The 14,643-nt window shown below is 39.1% G+C and overlaps 1 protein-coding gene across 8 annotated transcripts in view; it reads right to left on the reverse strand.

The window, feature by feature from the left end:
• Positions 1-1,578: 1,578 nt before the first annotated feature.
• LOC138676467 (putative leucine-rich repeat-containing protein DDB_G0290503) overlaps positions 1,579-14,643 on the reverse strand; it is a 154,652-nt gene continuing 141,587 nt past the window's right edge. For 5 of the 8 annotated variants that reach the window (XM_069765796.1, XM_069765792.1, XM_069765794.1 and 2 more), the window contains one exon: positions 6,848-8,948. In XM_069765796.1, the coding sequence (XP_069621897.1) occupies positions 8,311-8,948 (638 nt within the window). In that variant the 3' untranslated portion in view covers positions 6,848-8,310. Of the gene's footprint in view, positions 3,032-6,847; positions 8,949-14,643 lie in introns of those variants that run through there. The other 3 variants (XR_011320786.1, XM_069765791.1, XM_069765790.1) reach the window with 3 other exon arrangements.

Here is a 14,643-nt window from a genome sequence, read left to right on the forward strand (position 1 = left end):
TGGAGCAATAATGAATGGTGCAGAGTACTATATGGCAGCTATGGGGCAATAATGAACGGCGCAGAGCACTATATGGCACAGCTATGGGGCAATAATGAACGGCGCAGAGCACTATATGGCACAGCTATGGGGCAATAATGAACGGCGCAGAGTACTATATGGCAGCTATGGGGCAATAATGAACGGCGCAGAGCACTATATGGCACAGCTATGGGGCAATAATGAACGGCGCAGGGCACTATATGGCACAGCTATGGGACAAAATGAACGGCGCAGAGCACTATATGGCACAGCTAAGGGGCAATAATGAACGGCGCAGAGCACTATATGGCACAGCTATGGGGCAATAATGAACGACGCAGAGCACTATATGGCACAGCTATGGGGCAACAATGAACGGTGCAGAGCACTATATGGCACAGTTATGGGGCAATAATGAACGGCGCAGAGCACTATATGGCACATCTATGGGGCAATAATGAATGGCGCAGAGCACTATATGGCACAGCTATGGGGCAATAATGAACGGTGCAGAGCACTATATGGCACAGCTATGGGACAATAATGAACGGTGCAGAGCACTATATGGCACAGCTATGGGGCAATAATGAACAGTATGGAGCATCTATTTTTATTTTTGAAATTCACCAGTAGCTGCTGCATTTTCCACCCTAGGCTTATACTCGAGTCAATAAGTTTTCCCAGTTTTTTGTGGCAAAATTAGGGGGGTCGGCCTATACTCGGGTCGGCTTATACTCGAGTATATACGGTATTTCAAATTGCTGCTACAAAAATTTCTACAAGGTATTGATGGGTGTACTTCATTTTTCACAGACAGCATTTTTGTCTTATTTTCGTTAACTAATGACACAGTGTAATTGGCTTGTGTTGTTGTGCATCTGGGGTTGTATTTACGTAATTATAATAATAAAACCACCTAAGTACCAGATGTCTTTAAAGTCCTAAGACATAAAACCACAGAAATCAAAAGAAGGTTTACTTAGTTTTTGTCATGACTGTAATTTGTGTAATCAGTTTTGTAGTCATGGATAAATATATGTTATATGAAGGAGAAAAATCCGTCTCGTAATTTCTATCATGTTTTGTTACAAAGTATAGAACATTTCAGAATTAACAATATTGTGACTTATCCATAATATAGACCATTGATATCAGATTGACAGTGGCCCAAATGTCATTCATTTGAACATGACTTGAACAGCTGCTACTATTAGTATTGCGCTCTGGAGTGCGGAACATTGTAAACAGTGTCTCTAACAAGTGCTGTGGCTTGTTCCAACGGCTGATGGCTGTCAGGACAATTTACTATCTGTGTTCAAAAGGTAAAAGCCCATATTATGTCATAAATGTAAATCTGTCGGTTAATTAGTTTGGATACTGAAGCAATCTTTACAGGCAAAAATGGTTTCCTGGATTAACTGGCTGTTTATTTATGTGTGTAAACAGCTTCTAGACTTCAGTGAGAAAGAGAAACCCTTGGGACATGGCTTCTCAACCTCTTAAAAGTGCAGACAATTTTTTTATTTTTGCATATTAATTTTTTTCTTCTCCTCTTCCAAGAGCCATAACTTTTTTATTGTCCCATCAATATAACCATGTAAGTTGAACAGTTTGAAATTCAAATTTGAAAATTTGCAAATCCGCTGATTGCCTTTATACTAGGTATCTAAGCCTAGGAGGTCTCATATGACAGTATTGAACTCCAATCGAAGTGTCATCACACAGGAAGCAGGGAAACAAATAGAATAGATGTTAGATAGCATAGTTTGTGAATTTTAAATACAAGTATTTTAGAAAATATCTTAGATTTCTGCACTAAATAGATAGGGATTTAGAATGAAATTTTTTAGTTTGGCTTCGAACCACCCCGTTAAAATAACCAAGGGGGTGGTTGGAGCTTACCACGTTTGTAAAATTAGAGTCCATGGGAGACAAAACCGGTGGATGCCATGTGTCCAGCTGGTGCAGCACAGCAACAATAGAAGGAAAATAGAGGGAGAGCGGCACTTCCAGCGGCTCAAAGAATCAAGGATTTTATTTATCAAATCATAAAAAAGACAAACAAGGTTAAAAAACGATGTGTTTCTGGCGTCCAGGAGACCCTTAATCATCACGATGATTAAGGTCATCCATGATGCCAGAAACGCATCTGCCGCTCTCCGTCTTTTCTTCTATGCTACCATGGACTTGTGTTAAAGAAGTTGTCCACTACTATAAAGTTTTTTGTTTTTTTTTCATGAATCTTGCTATTACAGTATGTGCCACTGAAAACATCTACTGTGTTTATTTTAGCAATATTAGCTGTTATCATGCTGTAGCAGCACATCTTCAGTGCTGGATTCAGCTCTCATGGGGTTAATCGACAACTTCCTTTCTCCTGAGTTATTGTGCTCTAATACTACAAGTTCCATGATGCTTTGCACTGCCACTAAGCCCGAACCTAGCACACCCACTCCAAAAACACACCCAAACCCCTCCCTGCTCTCCCTCCTCTCTCTTCAAAAAAGATTTGTGATGTCATTTCTGTCCAACTCCTCTTTTACATTTGTCCAACCCACACTCAGATAGATATGAGATAGATAGATAGATAGATATGAGATAGATAGATAGATAGATATTAGATAGATAGATAGATAGATAGATAGATAGATAGATATGAGATAGATAGATAGATATTAGATAGATAGATATGAGATAGATAGATAGATAGATATTAGATAGATAGATAGATATTAGATAGATAGATATGAGATAGATAGATAGATATTATGCCATCATTTATTGAGACCTAATGAGCGATCCACCACATATATAGGTGCTAAACAAGCAACCAAAATACTCAATTAATCAGGTAGCTAGGTGTATATATTGCTAGTTTACACAAATTTAAAGCCAGTTTAGTGAAAATACAAGATTCGAATAGTTGCTTATAATCTATTTTGATACATAGTTTCAATCCTCCATAGTTCCACATATCCCCAGGGGCAGATTTTCTTTCGGGAATTGACATCTAAAGAATGAAAGATAGAATAAAATTACTTAAAAAATATACTCAGGGTCTCAATTCTACTGACAGAGAAAAAGTTAGTGCATACCCTTTTATAATATAGTATTAAAATCTACATTTAATCCTCTTGGTTTGAGTGTCTTTAACTCATAAATCCATTTCAGTTCCTTCTTTTTAGGATCTGTTCCCTATTACCTCCTCTTCTTTGGACTGGGACTACATCAATTATTCTACATTTTAGATCTCTTTCCTGATGATTACATTCTACAAAGTGTTTGGGGACTGGGAGATCCATTCTTTTCTTTCTGATGGTATTTCTATGCTGATTCATCTGAACCTTGAATGGACATACTGTCTCCCCAATATACCAAAGGTTACATGGACAACTCAGGAGGTATATTACATGGTCTGTGTCACATGTTAGGAACTCTTTAATCTGGTAAACTTTACCTGTTGTGGGATGCTCAAACATCGAGCCCCTTACCATGTGTACACAGTTGACACAAGATAAGCACGGGAAACAACCCCTCTTTTTTCTACCCGTTAATGTCAATTGTTGGTTTCTCAACAGTGGTCCAATGTCCGATTTTACTAGATAGTCCCCTATGTTCTTGCTCCTTTTATATGAGTATAGGGGTGGCATTGAAAATTCTTTTATTTCGGGATGACATTTACTTAGCATACCCCAGTGTTTTGAGATAATTCTACTCACCTCTCTGCTTTCCTTTACATATGTGCTGACAAAAGGAACACGATTAATCCGTTTCTTACTACGGGTGTCTTTTGTTATCAGTTCCTTCCTATCCTTCTTTTTTACATCCTCCTTAACTGAATTTAAAAGCTTTCTGGGATATCCTCTCTCTGTAGATTTTCTTATTAATGTCTCCAATGCCTCATCTATATCATCCTCCTTATTCACAATTCGTCGTACCCTCAATAACTGACTCAGTGGTATCGATTCAATGGTTTTACGCGGCTGTTGACTATCGTATACCAGTAAATTGTTTCTGTCTGTACTTTTGACATATAATTTGGTAATTAACTCATTGTTTTTTTGTACAACCAACACATCTAGAAATTGCATTTCCTTAGTTGAGGACACTAACGTGAATTTTATAGTTTCATCTATGGTGTTGAGGTACTGGTGAAACTCATTTAACATGACTTCTGTACCGGTCCATAGGAGGAAGACATCATCTATGTATCTCCACCACACCTTTACATACTGGAAGTGGTGGGACACATAGATGAAGTCTTCCTCCAGGATCTCCATAACTAAATTTGCATATGAAGGGGCCATATTGGCCCCCATTGCTGTACCTCTTTTTTGTGTATAAAATGTGTCACCAAAAAAGAAAATAATTTCTTTTTAAAATTATTTCAAGCAGCCTAAGTACAAATGTGTTGCCCTCCTCTGTATATCCAGATAATTCCAATTTTTTCTTTATTGCACTGAGGGACTAGTTTTTATTAGCACAGAAGCACAAGTCACTTTAACGTAAATGGGCACTGGATGACAATATGAGCAAATGGAAAAATATATTTATAACATATAAGCACAAATTGATTAGAAATTATGATTGGATGTAATTAGATATTTGTTGAGACACGTATAAATAGATGTCAGGTATGGTTACTCACTGCTTGAAAAAGGCTCAGATGGAGCTGAAACGTCGCCCGGCTATGTGGGTTGATTAAAACCTTCCACTTTTTTCACTTTAACAATGGAGTGCTGACTCTTTTTTGAATCTTTGTAGATATGAGATAGATAGATATTAGATAGATAGATATTAGATAGATAGATAGATAGATAGATAGATAGATAGATACAGTTAGGTCCATATATATTTGGACATAGACAACATTTTTCTAATTTTGGTTATAGATATTACCACAATGAATTTTAAACAAAACAATTCAGATGCAGTTGAAGTTCAGACTTTCAGCTTTCATTTGAGGGTATCCACTTTAAAATTGGATGAAGGGTTTAAGAGTTTCAGCTCCTTAACATGCGCCACCCTGTTTTTAAAGGGACCAAAAGTAATTGGACAATTGACTCCAAGGCTATTTCATGGACAGGTGTGGGCAATCCCTTCGTTATGTTGTTCTCAATTAAGCAGATAAAAGGCCTGGAGTTGATTTGAGGTGTGGTGCTTGCATTTGGAAGGTTTTGCTGTGAAGTAAACATGCGGTCAGAGGAGCTCTCCATGAAGGTGAAACAAGCCATCCTTAAGCTGCAAAAACAGAAAAAACCCATCTGAGAAATTGCTACAATATTAAGAGTGGCAAAATATACAGTTTGGTACATCAAGAGAAAGAAAGAAAGCACTGGTGAACTCATCAATGCAAAAAGACCTGGGCGCCCACGGAAGACAACAGTGGTGGATGATCGCAGAATAATCTCCATGGTGAAGAGAAACCCCTTCACAACAGGCAACCAAGTGAACAACACTGTCCAGGAGGTCGGCGTATCAATATCCAAATCTACCGTAAAGAGAAGACTGCATGAAAGTAAATACAGAGGGTTCACTGCACGGTGCAAGCCACTCATAAGCATCAAGAATAAAAAGGCTAGACTGGACTTTGCTAAAAAACATCTAAAAAACCAGCACAGTTCTGGAAGAACATTCTTTGGACAGATGAAACCAAGATCAACCTCTACCAGAATGATGGAAAGAGAAAAGTATGGCGAAGGCGTGGTACAGCTCATGATCCAAAGCATACCACATCATCTGTAAAACACGGCGGACGCAGTGTGATGGCTTGGGCATTCATGGTTGCCAGTGGCACTGGGTCACTAGTGTTTATTGATGATGTGACACAGGACAGAAGCAGCCGAATGAATTCCGAGGTCTTCAGAGCCATACTGTGTGCTCAGATCCAGCCAAATGCAGCAAAACTGATTGGTCGTCGTTTCATACTACAGATGGACAATGACCCAAAACATAAAGCCAAAGTAAACCAGGAGTTTATTAAAGCAAAGAAGTGGAATATTCTTGAATGGCCAAGTCAGTCACCTGATCTCAACCCAATTGAGCATGCATTTCACTTGTTAAAGACTAAACTTCAGACAGAAAGGCCCACAAACAAACAGCAACTGAAAACCACCGCAGTGAAGGCCTGGCAGAGCATCAAAAAGGAGGAGACACAGCGTCTGGTGATGTCCATGAGTCCAAGACTTGAGGCAGTCATTGCCAACAAAGGGTTTTCAACGAAGTACTAAAAATTAATATTTAATTTAAAATTATTGAATCTGTCCAATTACTTTTGGTCCCTTTCAAAACAGGGTGGCACATGTTAAGGAGCTGAAAGTCCTAAACCCTTCATCCAATTTTAATGTGGATACCCTCAAATGAAAGCTGAAAGTCTGAACTTCAACTGCATCTGAATTGTTTTGTTTAAAACTCATTGTGGTAATGTCTATAACCAAAATTAGAAAAATGTTGTCTCTGTCCAAATATATATGGACCTAACTGTAGATAGATAGATAGATATTAGATAGATAGATATGAGATAGATAGATAGATATTAGATAGATATTAGATAGATAGATATTAGATAGATAGATATTAGATAGATAGATAGATATTAGATAGATAGATAGATAGATAGATAGATAGATATTAGATAGATAGATATTAGATAGATAGATACATAGATAGATATTAGATAGATAGATATTAGATAGATAGATATTAGATAGATATTAGATAGGGGTTGTGATGCTATATTTGTATACTGATAAGAGTTTTAATTATGTATTTCTGTATTTCTGGTGGTTCTGGTGATGTATTTCTGTACTGATGGTGGTTCTGGTCATGAATTTCTGTGATTTTATTGGTTCTGATCCTGTGCACATGTAACAATCCATAAATTGTAAAATTACATGGCTATATTTACATTGGGAGCATTAAAAGAGTTGTCCAGGTTTGTGATGAACGTCTGCAGTCATTCTATGTTACTGCAGACTTCTAAATGCTCACGGCACATTGTCAGGATTATTTGGAAAGTGGGAGGTCACATAACTGCAAGCAATTTGCACACATGCGACCATCTGCCAACTAGACGTACTCTGCCTTGCTCAATTTACTTGTAATTTGAAAGGCCGACCATGTCTAGTCGTAATGTGGCTGGAAGTATGCAAATTGCATAATTGTGGTCACATGACACTGTCCACCAGCATCAGAGAATTATGACAGGATGTGGTGCGCACACTGTGAGGATTCAAAAGTTGGGAGCCAGATAAAGGAACTGTAGAATTTCATCCCAAGCCTGGACAACCCCTTTAATTATAAACTTAAGCACTGTACCGTACCCTGTCCTAACCACCTGCATTATACTCACTGTCAGGATTCTGCTCTGCTTGTCAGTTCCAGCAATCATCATGTGACCACTCATTTGTGATTTTCATAAAGAGTCACTAGCATCTTTCTTCTTCTCTCAATGGAGAAGGAGCTGTAATATTTTACCAATCAACTAATCATTGAGAGAATTATAGAGAGCAGATAGTTGGCATGTGACTATAAGTGTGCAAATAGCATATAATCGGTTACTTGACGACTAATCAAACTGCTTATGCTGTGTATAGGAAGGGAGCATCAAACGGAATTCTTGACTCGAGACTGGAAAATCTATATCCGCCTCTAGCTTAATAGTGCTAGAAGCCTGAGGAAAGTTCAGTAGCTGCTATATGGGATGGTGAATACTAGCATAGGGAACATTTGTCTTTAGGAAATAGCAATGTAAGGCTAGGTTCACATGTTGTGTTTTTCATGCTTTTTTCCCCGCAGGTAAAACCTGCTCTAATGGCAGTAAGAAATTTGCTTCAAAAAAGCAGGTTTTGCTTAGTTTTTGGTGTTTTTTTTCTACATTTTTTTCACGGTTCATTTGTCTCTTGTGCATGCTGATATAGTTCAGTGCATAAAACAAAATCTGATTCTATTTAATCAGGTTTTGGCAAAAAAAATGCAGAAAAAAAACAGATACCTGCATTTTTTCAGCATTTTTTTGCACCAGCCATGACTTTCAATTGGTGAAAAACACTGAAAGAAGTGATATGCTGCATTTTGCAAAAAACCAAGGTATTGCTCAAAATACTGAGAACAAAAAAAAACAAGCTGTGCGTATGAGATTTTTGAAATCTCACACTTGATACTGTAAAACACAGCTCAAAAATTAAAAAAAACGCTGAAAAAATGCAAAGTATGAACACAGCCTTGCAGTAGAGTATGATTGACCTTGATTAAAATCCAAGTAGTGTAACCTCAGCTGTATTTTATGCTTTAGAATATTATCTCTGGGATTTCGTCATCATTCAATTCCAAATCTGTTTCCAAATTTTCTATGTTATTCTTGTACTTGAGTTCTTCATTTTCTTTGTAACCTTCCGGTGTCTTTATTTTCTCCTGGATCAATTTCTGAGGCTTGTTTTGAGCTTCCACCATTTCTCGTAGGATGACTTTTCCCTCACTTTTTTTGTTATTTTCTCCTATTTTTATGAGTTCTTTTGATGTATCGGTAAGATCTTCTTTTGCAAAGATTGCTTTGTCTTCTGTGTCTTCCATTTTGTTTTGATTTGTTAGCAGTAGATTTTTGTTTTTTGGTGGTAACATTGGCTTTTGAGCATCGACTTTGTTAATCTTAGTTTGGTTAAGATTAACAGATTCTGAAGCCTTTAGTTCAGAACGGTTTTCACTACGTTTTGGTTCCCGTTCAGTGCTTAGTTCTGCTGTGGTGGATTGAGTTTCTTTTATTGTTACACTTTTATGTTGGTCTTTCTCTTCAGATATTGATTTGGACATGTTTTCTGTTAAATACTGTGTATTCTCCAAATTCATAATCCCATCTTCATTATCTTTTAGTTTTAAAAACATTTCTTGTAACTTCTGCATGGCCTTCAGCGTACCTAGTTTAGCATTATCTAGAAAAATACAAAAAAACAAATTGTCAAAACATTATATGTCAGTCTATGTATTGATTGCTATATGCAGATGATTTCTTCTTAGTGGCCTCTCCAAAATAATAGCTTGATCTATTGAATATGAACCTGTCTGTTTCCCACTGTACTGCTGATTATTACTAACTCACTATTTATTCTTACTAACGACAAAAAACACTTTAGTTAATTACTTTACTGCAACTATTGATGGCAGGTAAAAAGAATTTGAAGTACTGAAATTGAGAATTATTGCATGATCCCAATGGGATGCATTAAACATTTTTGTAGGCTCCTCTTTTTGCTTAAAGGGGTTTTCTAAAGCCTAACTGAATTTAATATGATTCTCCATCCATTTAACGTAAAAACTAATATTTTATTTAAATATTCCCTATCCTCCCCTTTCTACTTTAACTTCCTATCCGTGTTTTTTTTCTCACTTCCAATTACATTTCATTTGAGTCGCTCAGCATGCACTGGGGATTCTCAAGTGAGATGACATCAAGGAGCTGCTATCACCATCTTGAAGTGGATCGTCATCAGGGACGATGCTAAAAGGGGCTAGTTTATTTTCTGCTACACTGAGAATGCGCTAGCTGTCCATTAAAACATATGCTCAGTAGGTTTTCCCTGCTCACCGCTATGTTACTTTAATTGCACACTGACAGTGCGCTCCCTCACTGACTTTAAAGATAATTGAGCACTCTCTTGCCAGCTCATCACTGTTCTCTCCTGCCGGTTGTCACTTATTTATGGAGCCGATGTGAGAACTCATTGTCAGTAACGGACCCGGCAAGAGAGTGCTCTCCTGCAAGTTTGTCACTTTTCTTTAAAATCTGCGAGGGAGTGCACTGTCAGTGACGAGCCGGCAAGAGAGCAAGGGAAAGCAGTGTCAGTGATGAAATGACAAGAGAGCACTCACGCTGACTAGACATTTCTCTTGAGCATGGGCAAGTGAGCCCACTGTCAGTGACAACATTACAAGAGAGCATTCCCCTGACAGTTTGTCACTTCTCTTTAGAGTTAGAGAGAGAGTGCACTGTCAGTGCGCAAATAAATTTTTCAGTGGGGAGCAGGGACAGGATAATTAGCATATGTCAATATTGTAACTGGAACATGTTCAATAAAGCAAAGCTCAACCCAACACCTGAGATCATTGTTCTTGATTACAATCCATTTTAGGGTATGTGCACATGTTGAGGATTTCCTGCGGATCCGCAGCATTTTTTGCGGTGCAGAAACACTGCAGATCCGCAAGTGATTTATAGTACAATGTAAATCAATGTGAAAAAAAAAACGCTGTGCTAATGGTGCGGAAAATTCCATGCGGAAACGCTGGGGATTAAAAGAAGTAGCATGTCACTTTTTTTTGCGGATCTGCAGCGTTTTTGTACCCATTCCATTATAGAAAACCGCAGGGGTAAAAAGCGCAAGAAATCCGAACAAAATCCGCAGCTAATCCACAACAAAAACGCACAAAATCCGCACAAAAAACGAAACAAATCCGCACCTACGTTTTCTGCCAAGAGATGCAGAATCCGCACCAGAAATTCCTAAGCCTAATCTGCAACATGTGCACATAGCCTAAGGGTGGGGAAAAATTATTTGGCAGTGATCATGGCGCCGTCCCCATGATGTTATCTTGTTTTGAGAATCCCCAGTGCATGCTGGGAGACGCAAACAAAATGTCATCACAAGTAAGAAAAAAAACACAGATAGGAAGTTAGAGTAGAGAGGGCAGGGATTTTTTAAATTAAATATATTAGAAAATATGCTCCATTTTTCTTCACATTACACAGAAAAAGAATTGGATTAAATTTAGCTTGGTTTTGGACAACCTCTTTAACAAGAACAAAATCGCTATACTGTACTATTTTATATATATGCAGGGGCAATTTTAACCGGAAGTTTTATGCGCATTGACAGACATATGCATAATGAATCTACTAATGAATAGTAATTGAAATGACACACTGCCACCTAGAGGTAGATTACAGGATGGAAAAACACAAGACTATATTTCCACACAAAACATGCATACTCTGTACTTATCTTTAACATACCGGTTTTTGCAAGGTATTTTTTATAAAGTTATGTAGCTGTTTCCCTGCTTTCGCCCTTATTGATTCTTCTTAGTGAATGTATTAACTTTTTTATGACAAGTACAGTTGTGTAAAGTAATAGTGTAAGTTGTTTAAATATGTCATTTGTATTTTATTTTGAGAGTAAAAGCAAATCTACTATATAATTGTCTAAGGGTCTCTTCCATCTTTCTGTCCTTCTGTCTGTCTGTCTGTCATGGATATTCATTGGTCGCGGCCTCTGTCTGTCATGGAATCCAAGTCGCTGATTGGTCGCGGCAAAACAGCCACGACCAATCAGCGACGGGCACAGTCCGGAAGAAAATGGCCGCTCCTTCCTCCTCGCAGTCACTGCCCGGCGCCCACATACTCCCCTCCAGTCACCGCTCACATAGGGTTAATGCCGGCGGTAACGGACCACGTTATGCTGCGGGTAACTCACTGCGTTACCGCTGCTATTAACCCTGTGTGACCAAGTTTTTACTATTGATGCTGCCTATGCAGCGTCAATAGTAAAAACATCTAATGTTAAAAATAATAAAAAAAATAAAAAATCATTGTATACTCATCTTCCGCCGCCTTTCCCGCTCCTCGCGATGCTCCGGTGACCTCTCCATGCAACCGGCAGGTTCCGTTGGCAATGATGGTATGCGCCAAGGACCTGCCATGACATCACGGTCATGTGACCGCGACGTCATCACACCCTGGGACCGGAAGCTGCCACGTCGTGACAGAACTACAAGGGGCCCTCGGATCGGAAGGTGAGTATGTTTATTTTTTTATTTTTTAACCTGTGACATACGTGGCTGGGCAATATACTATATGGCTGGGCAATATACTACGTAGCTGGGCAATATACTACGTGCTTGAACAATATACTACGTGTTTCTGTGCTGTATACTACGTAACTGGGCAATATACTACTTGGCTCTGTGCTATATACTACGTCACTGGGCAATATACTACGTGGCTACGTAATATACTACGTGGCTGGGCAATACACTACATCACTGGGCAATATACTATGTAACTGGGCAATATACTACGTAACTGGGCAATATACTACGTGGGCTGTGCAATATACTACGTAGCTGGGCAATATACTACGTGGGCTGTGCAATATACTACGTAGCTGGGCAATATACTACGTGGGCTGCGCAATATACTACGTAGCTGGGCAATATACTATGTGGGCTGGGCAATATACTACGTGAGCTGTGCAATATACTATGTAGCTGGGCAATATACTACGTCGCTGGGCAATATACTACGTGGGCTGTGCAATATACTACGTAGTTGGGCAATATACTATGTGGCTGGGTAATATACTATGTGGCTCGGCAATATAATACGTGGCTGGGCAATATACTACGTGGCTGGGCAATATACTACGTGGACATACATATTCTAGATTACCCGATGCGTTAGAATCGGGCCACCATCTAGTGGCAGCATAAAAATATAAAAAAAATTACAGTTGCAGTAACTTGGTGTGACAGTTGAGTCAAATGATTAGAAAATCATTTCTCTTTTCAACTTTCAGTCCATATGCTTGCGGATGTTGAAAATATTAAGTACAGCAATATTCGTCATCCCCTGCTTCTGGTGACTTTTTACCAGCTGCAGCCGTGTTATATATTTGTTATTTGCTTCTATATATTGTCATCAATTCCACAGTGATGTAAAGACATAATCACTATCCCCATTGTGGCTCACAATCTAAATTTCCTATCAGTATGTCTTTGGAGTTTAGGAGGAAACTGGAGCAATCTTACGCAAGCACAGAGAGAACTCCTTGCAGATGTTGTCCTTGGTGGGGTTTGAACCAAGGACCCCAGCATTGCAACAGTGCTAACCATAAAGCCACTGTGTTGTCCATGATGTCATTACTTCACATGACCACTGCACTCAATTACTTGTCTCAGAGGCTCACACCATCTATATCGGAAAGTCATTGCCCAAGACGGGGAGAGAGTATTACTGTACAACCTGATTATAGGTCTGTAGCCTTGCATTGCTTGGTTCCTAGGCTTAAATACCACCAAGAACAATATCTGTTTGTATGTTCTCCCCGTGTTTGCTCCAGGTAGTCTGATTTTCTCTCACACCTCAAAGACATACAAATAGGGAATATAGATCCTGAATCCCAGTGGTGATGATGTTGTCTGTAAAAGTGTTGTGGAAATTAAGTTCACTGAATAAGTGAGCAAAATGAATAAAACTGTCCAGGATATAAAGCAATTTGTGAAGACAGGGAATGCTTTTATAAAAACAAACAAAACCTAAATATGATTACACATTTTGCAAATACACTGATGACCCTCATGTCGTCTCTGCCTACTTTTCAGTAGCTCAGGCTGGGGAGATTCGAGCCCTGGGACATGGGGGGCTTCAGTACTTGGGTTGCTAGCCCTTTAATTGTTCTTTAAAGTGTGCACACATGAGAGTCCACTATTGAACGTGGCACATACAACGGTGGATTACTTCCTGATGCTGAAAGGACATGCTTTGTGGGCAGAGTTAGCATGCTCTATGCACCCATCTTGATTCTTGTTTCACCTTCTACCTCAGACTCCTGTGGGATGCATATGCAGTGTATCCTATGTGATGTATGTACACCTTCCTCAGTGTCTCCTATGTGATATATGTATACCAGTGTCATTGTCTCTTGTGTGATGTGTATATATCAGGCTCAGTGTCTGTAGTGTATATAGAGCAATTGCAGTGTATCTTTTGTGATGTATATACAGAAGTCTCAGAGTCTCCTGTGTGATGTATGCATAGCAATCACAGTGTACCCTATGTGATGTATTTACATATTTTCACCAGTTTCAGGGTATCCTATGGGATGTATAAAGCAGCCTCAGTGTATCATATGCGATATACACTACCGTTCAAAAGTTTAGGGTCACTTAGAAATTTCCTTATTTTTGAAAGAAAAGCAGTTTTTTCCAATGAAGCTAACATTAAGTGATTCAGAAATACACTCTATACATTGTTAATGTGGTAAATGACTATTCTAGCTGCAAACGTCTGGTTTGTAATGCAATATCTTCATATGTGTGTAGAGGCCCATTTCCAACAACCATCACTCCAGTGTTCTTATGGTACTTTGTGTTTGCTGTTGTGAATTCTGTGGCAGAGCTCCCTCCTGTGGTCACAAGTGGTACTTCGGCTGATTCTCTCTGTTAGCTTCCGTTGGTGGAGGAAAGTGGTACTGCGGCTTCTGAGTTTCCTTCCTCAGGTGATGTGGTGAAGTCGTTAGGTGCTGCTCTATTTAACTCCACCTAGTGCTTTGATCCTGGCCTCCAGTCAATGTTCTAGTATTGGACCTGTTTCCTCCTGGATCGTTCCTGTGGCCTGCTGCCCTGCATAGCTAAGTTCCGCTTTGCTATTTTGTTTGCTGTTTTTTTCTGTCCAGCTTGTCTATTTGTTTTTTCCTGCTTGCTGGAAGCTCTGGGACGCAGAGGGTGTACCTCCGTGCCGTTAGTTCGGTACGGAGGGTCTTTTTGCCCCCTTGCGTGGTTTTTGTAGGGTTTTGTGTTGACCGCAAAGTTACCTTTCCTATCCTTGCTCTGTTCAGAAAGTCGGGCCTCACT

This window comes from Ranitomeya imitator, chromosome 4 (assembly GCF_032444005.1).
Source record: "Ranitomeya imitator isolate aRanImi1 chromosome 4, aRanImi1.pri, whole genome shotgun sequence".
In the NCBI taxonomy this organism is placed as follows: Eukaryota; Metazoa; Chordata; class Amphibia; order Anura; family Dendrobatidae; genus Ranitomeya; species Ranitomeya imitator.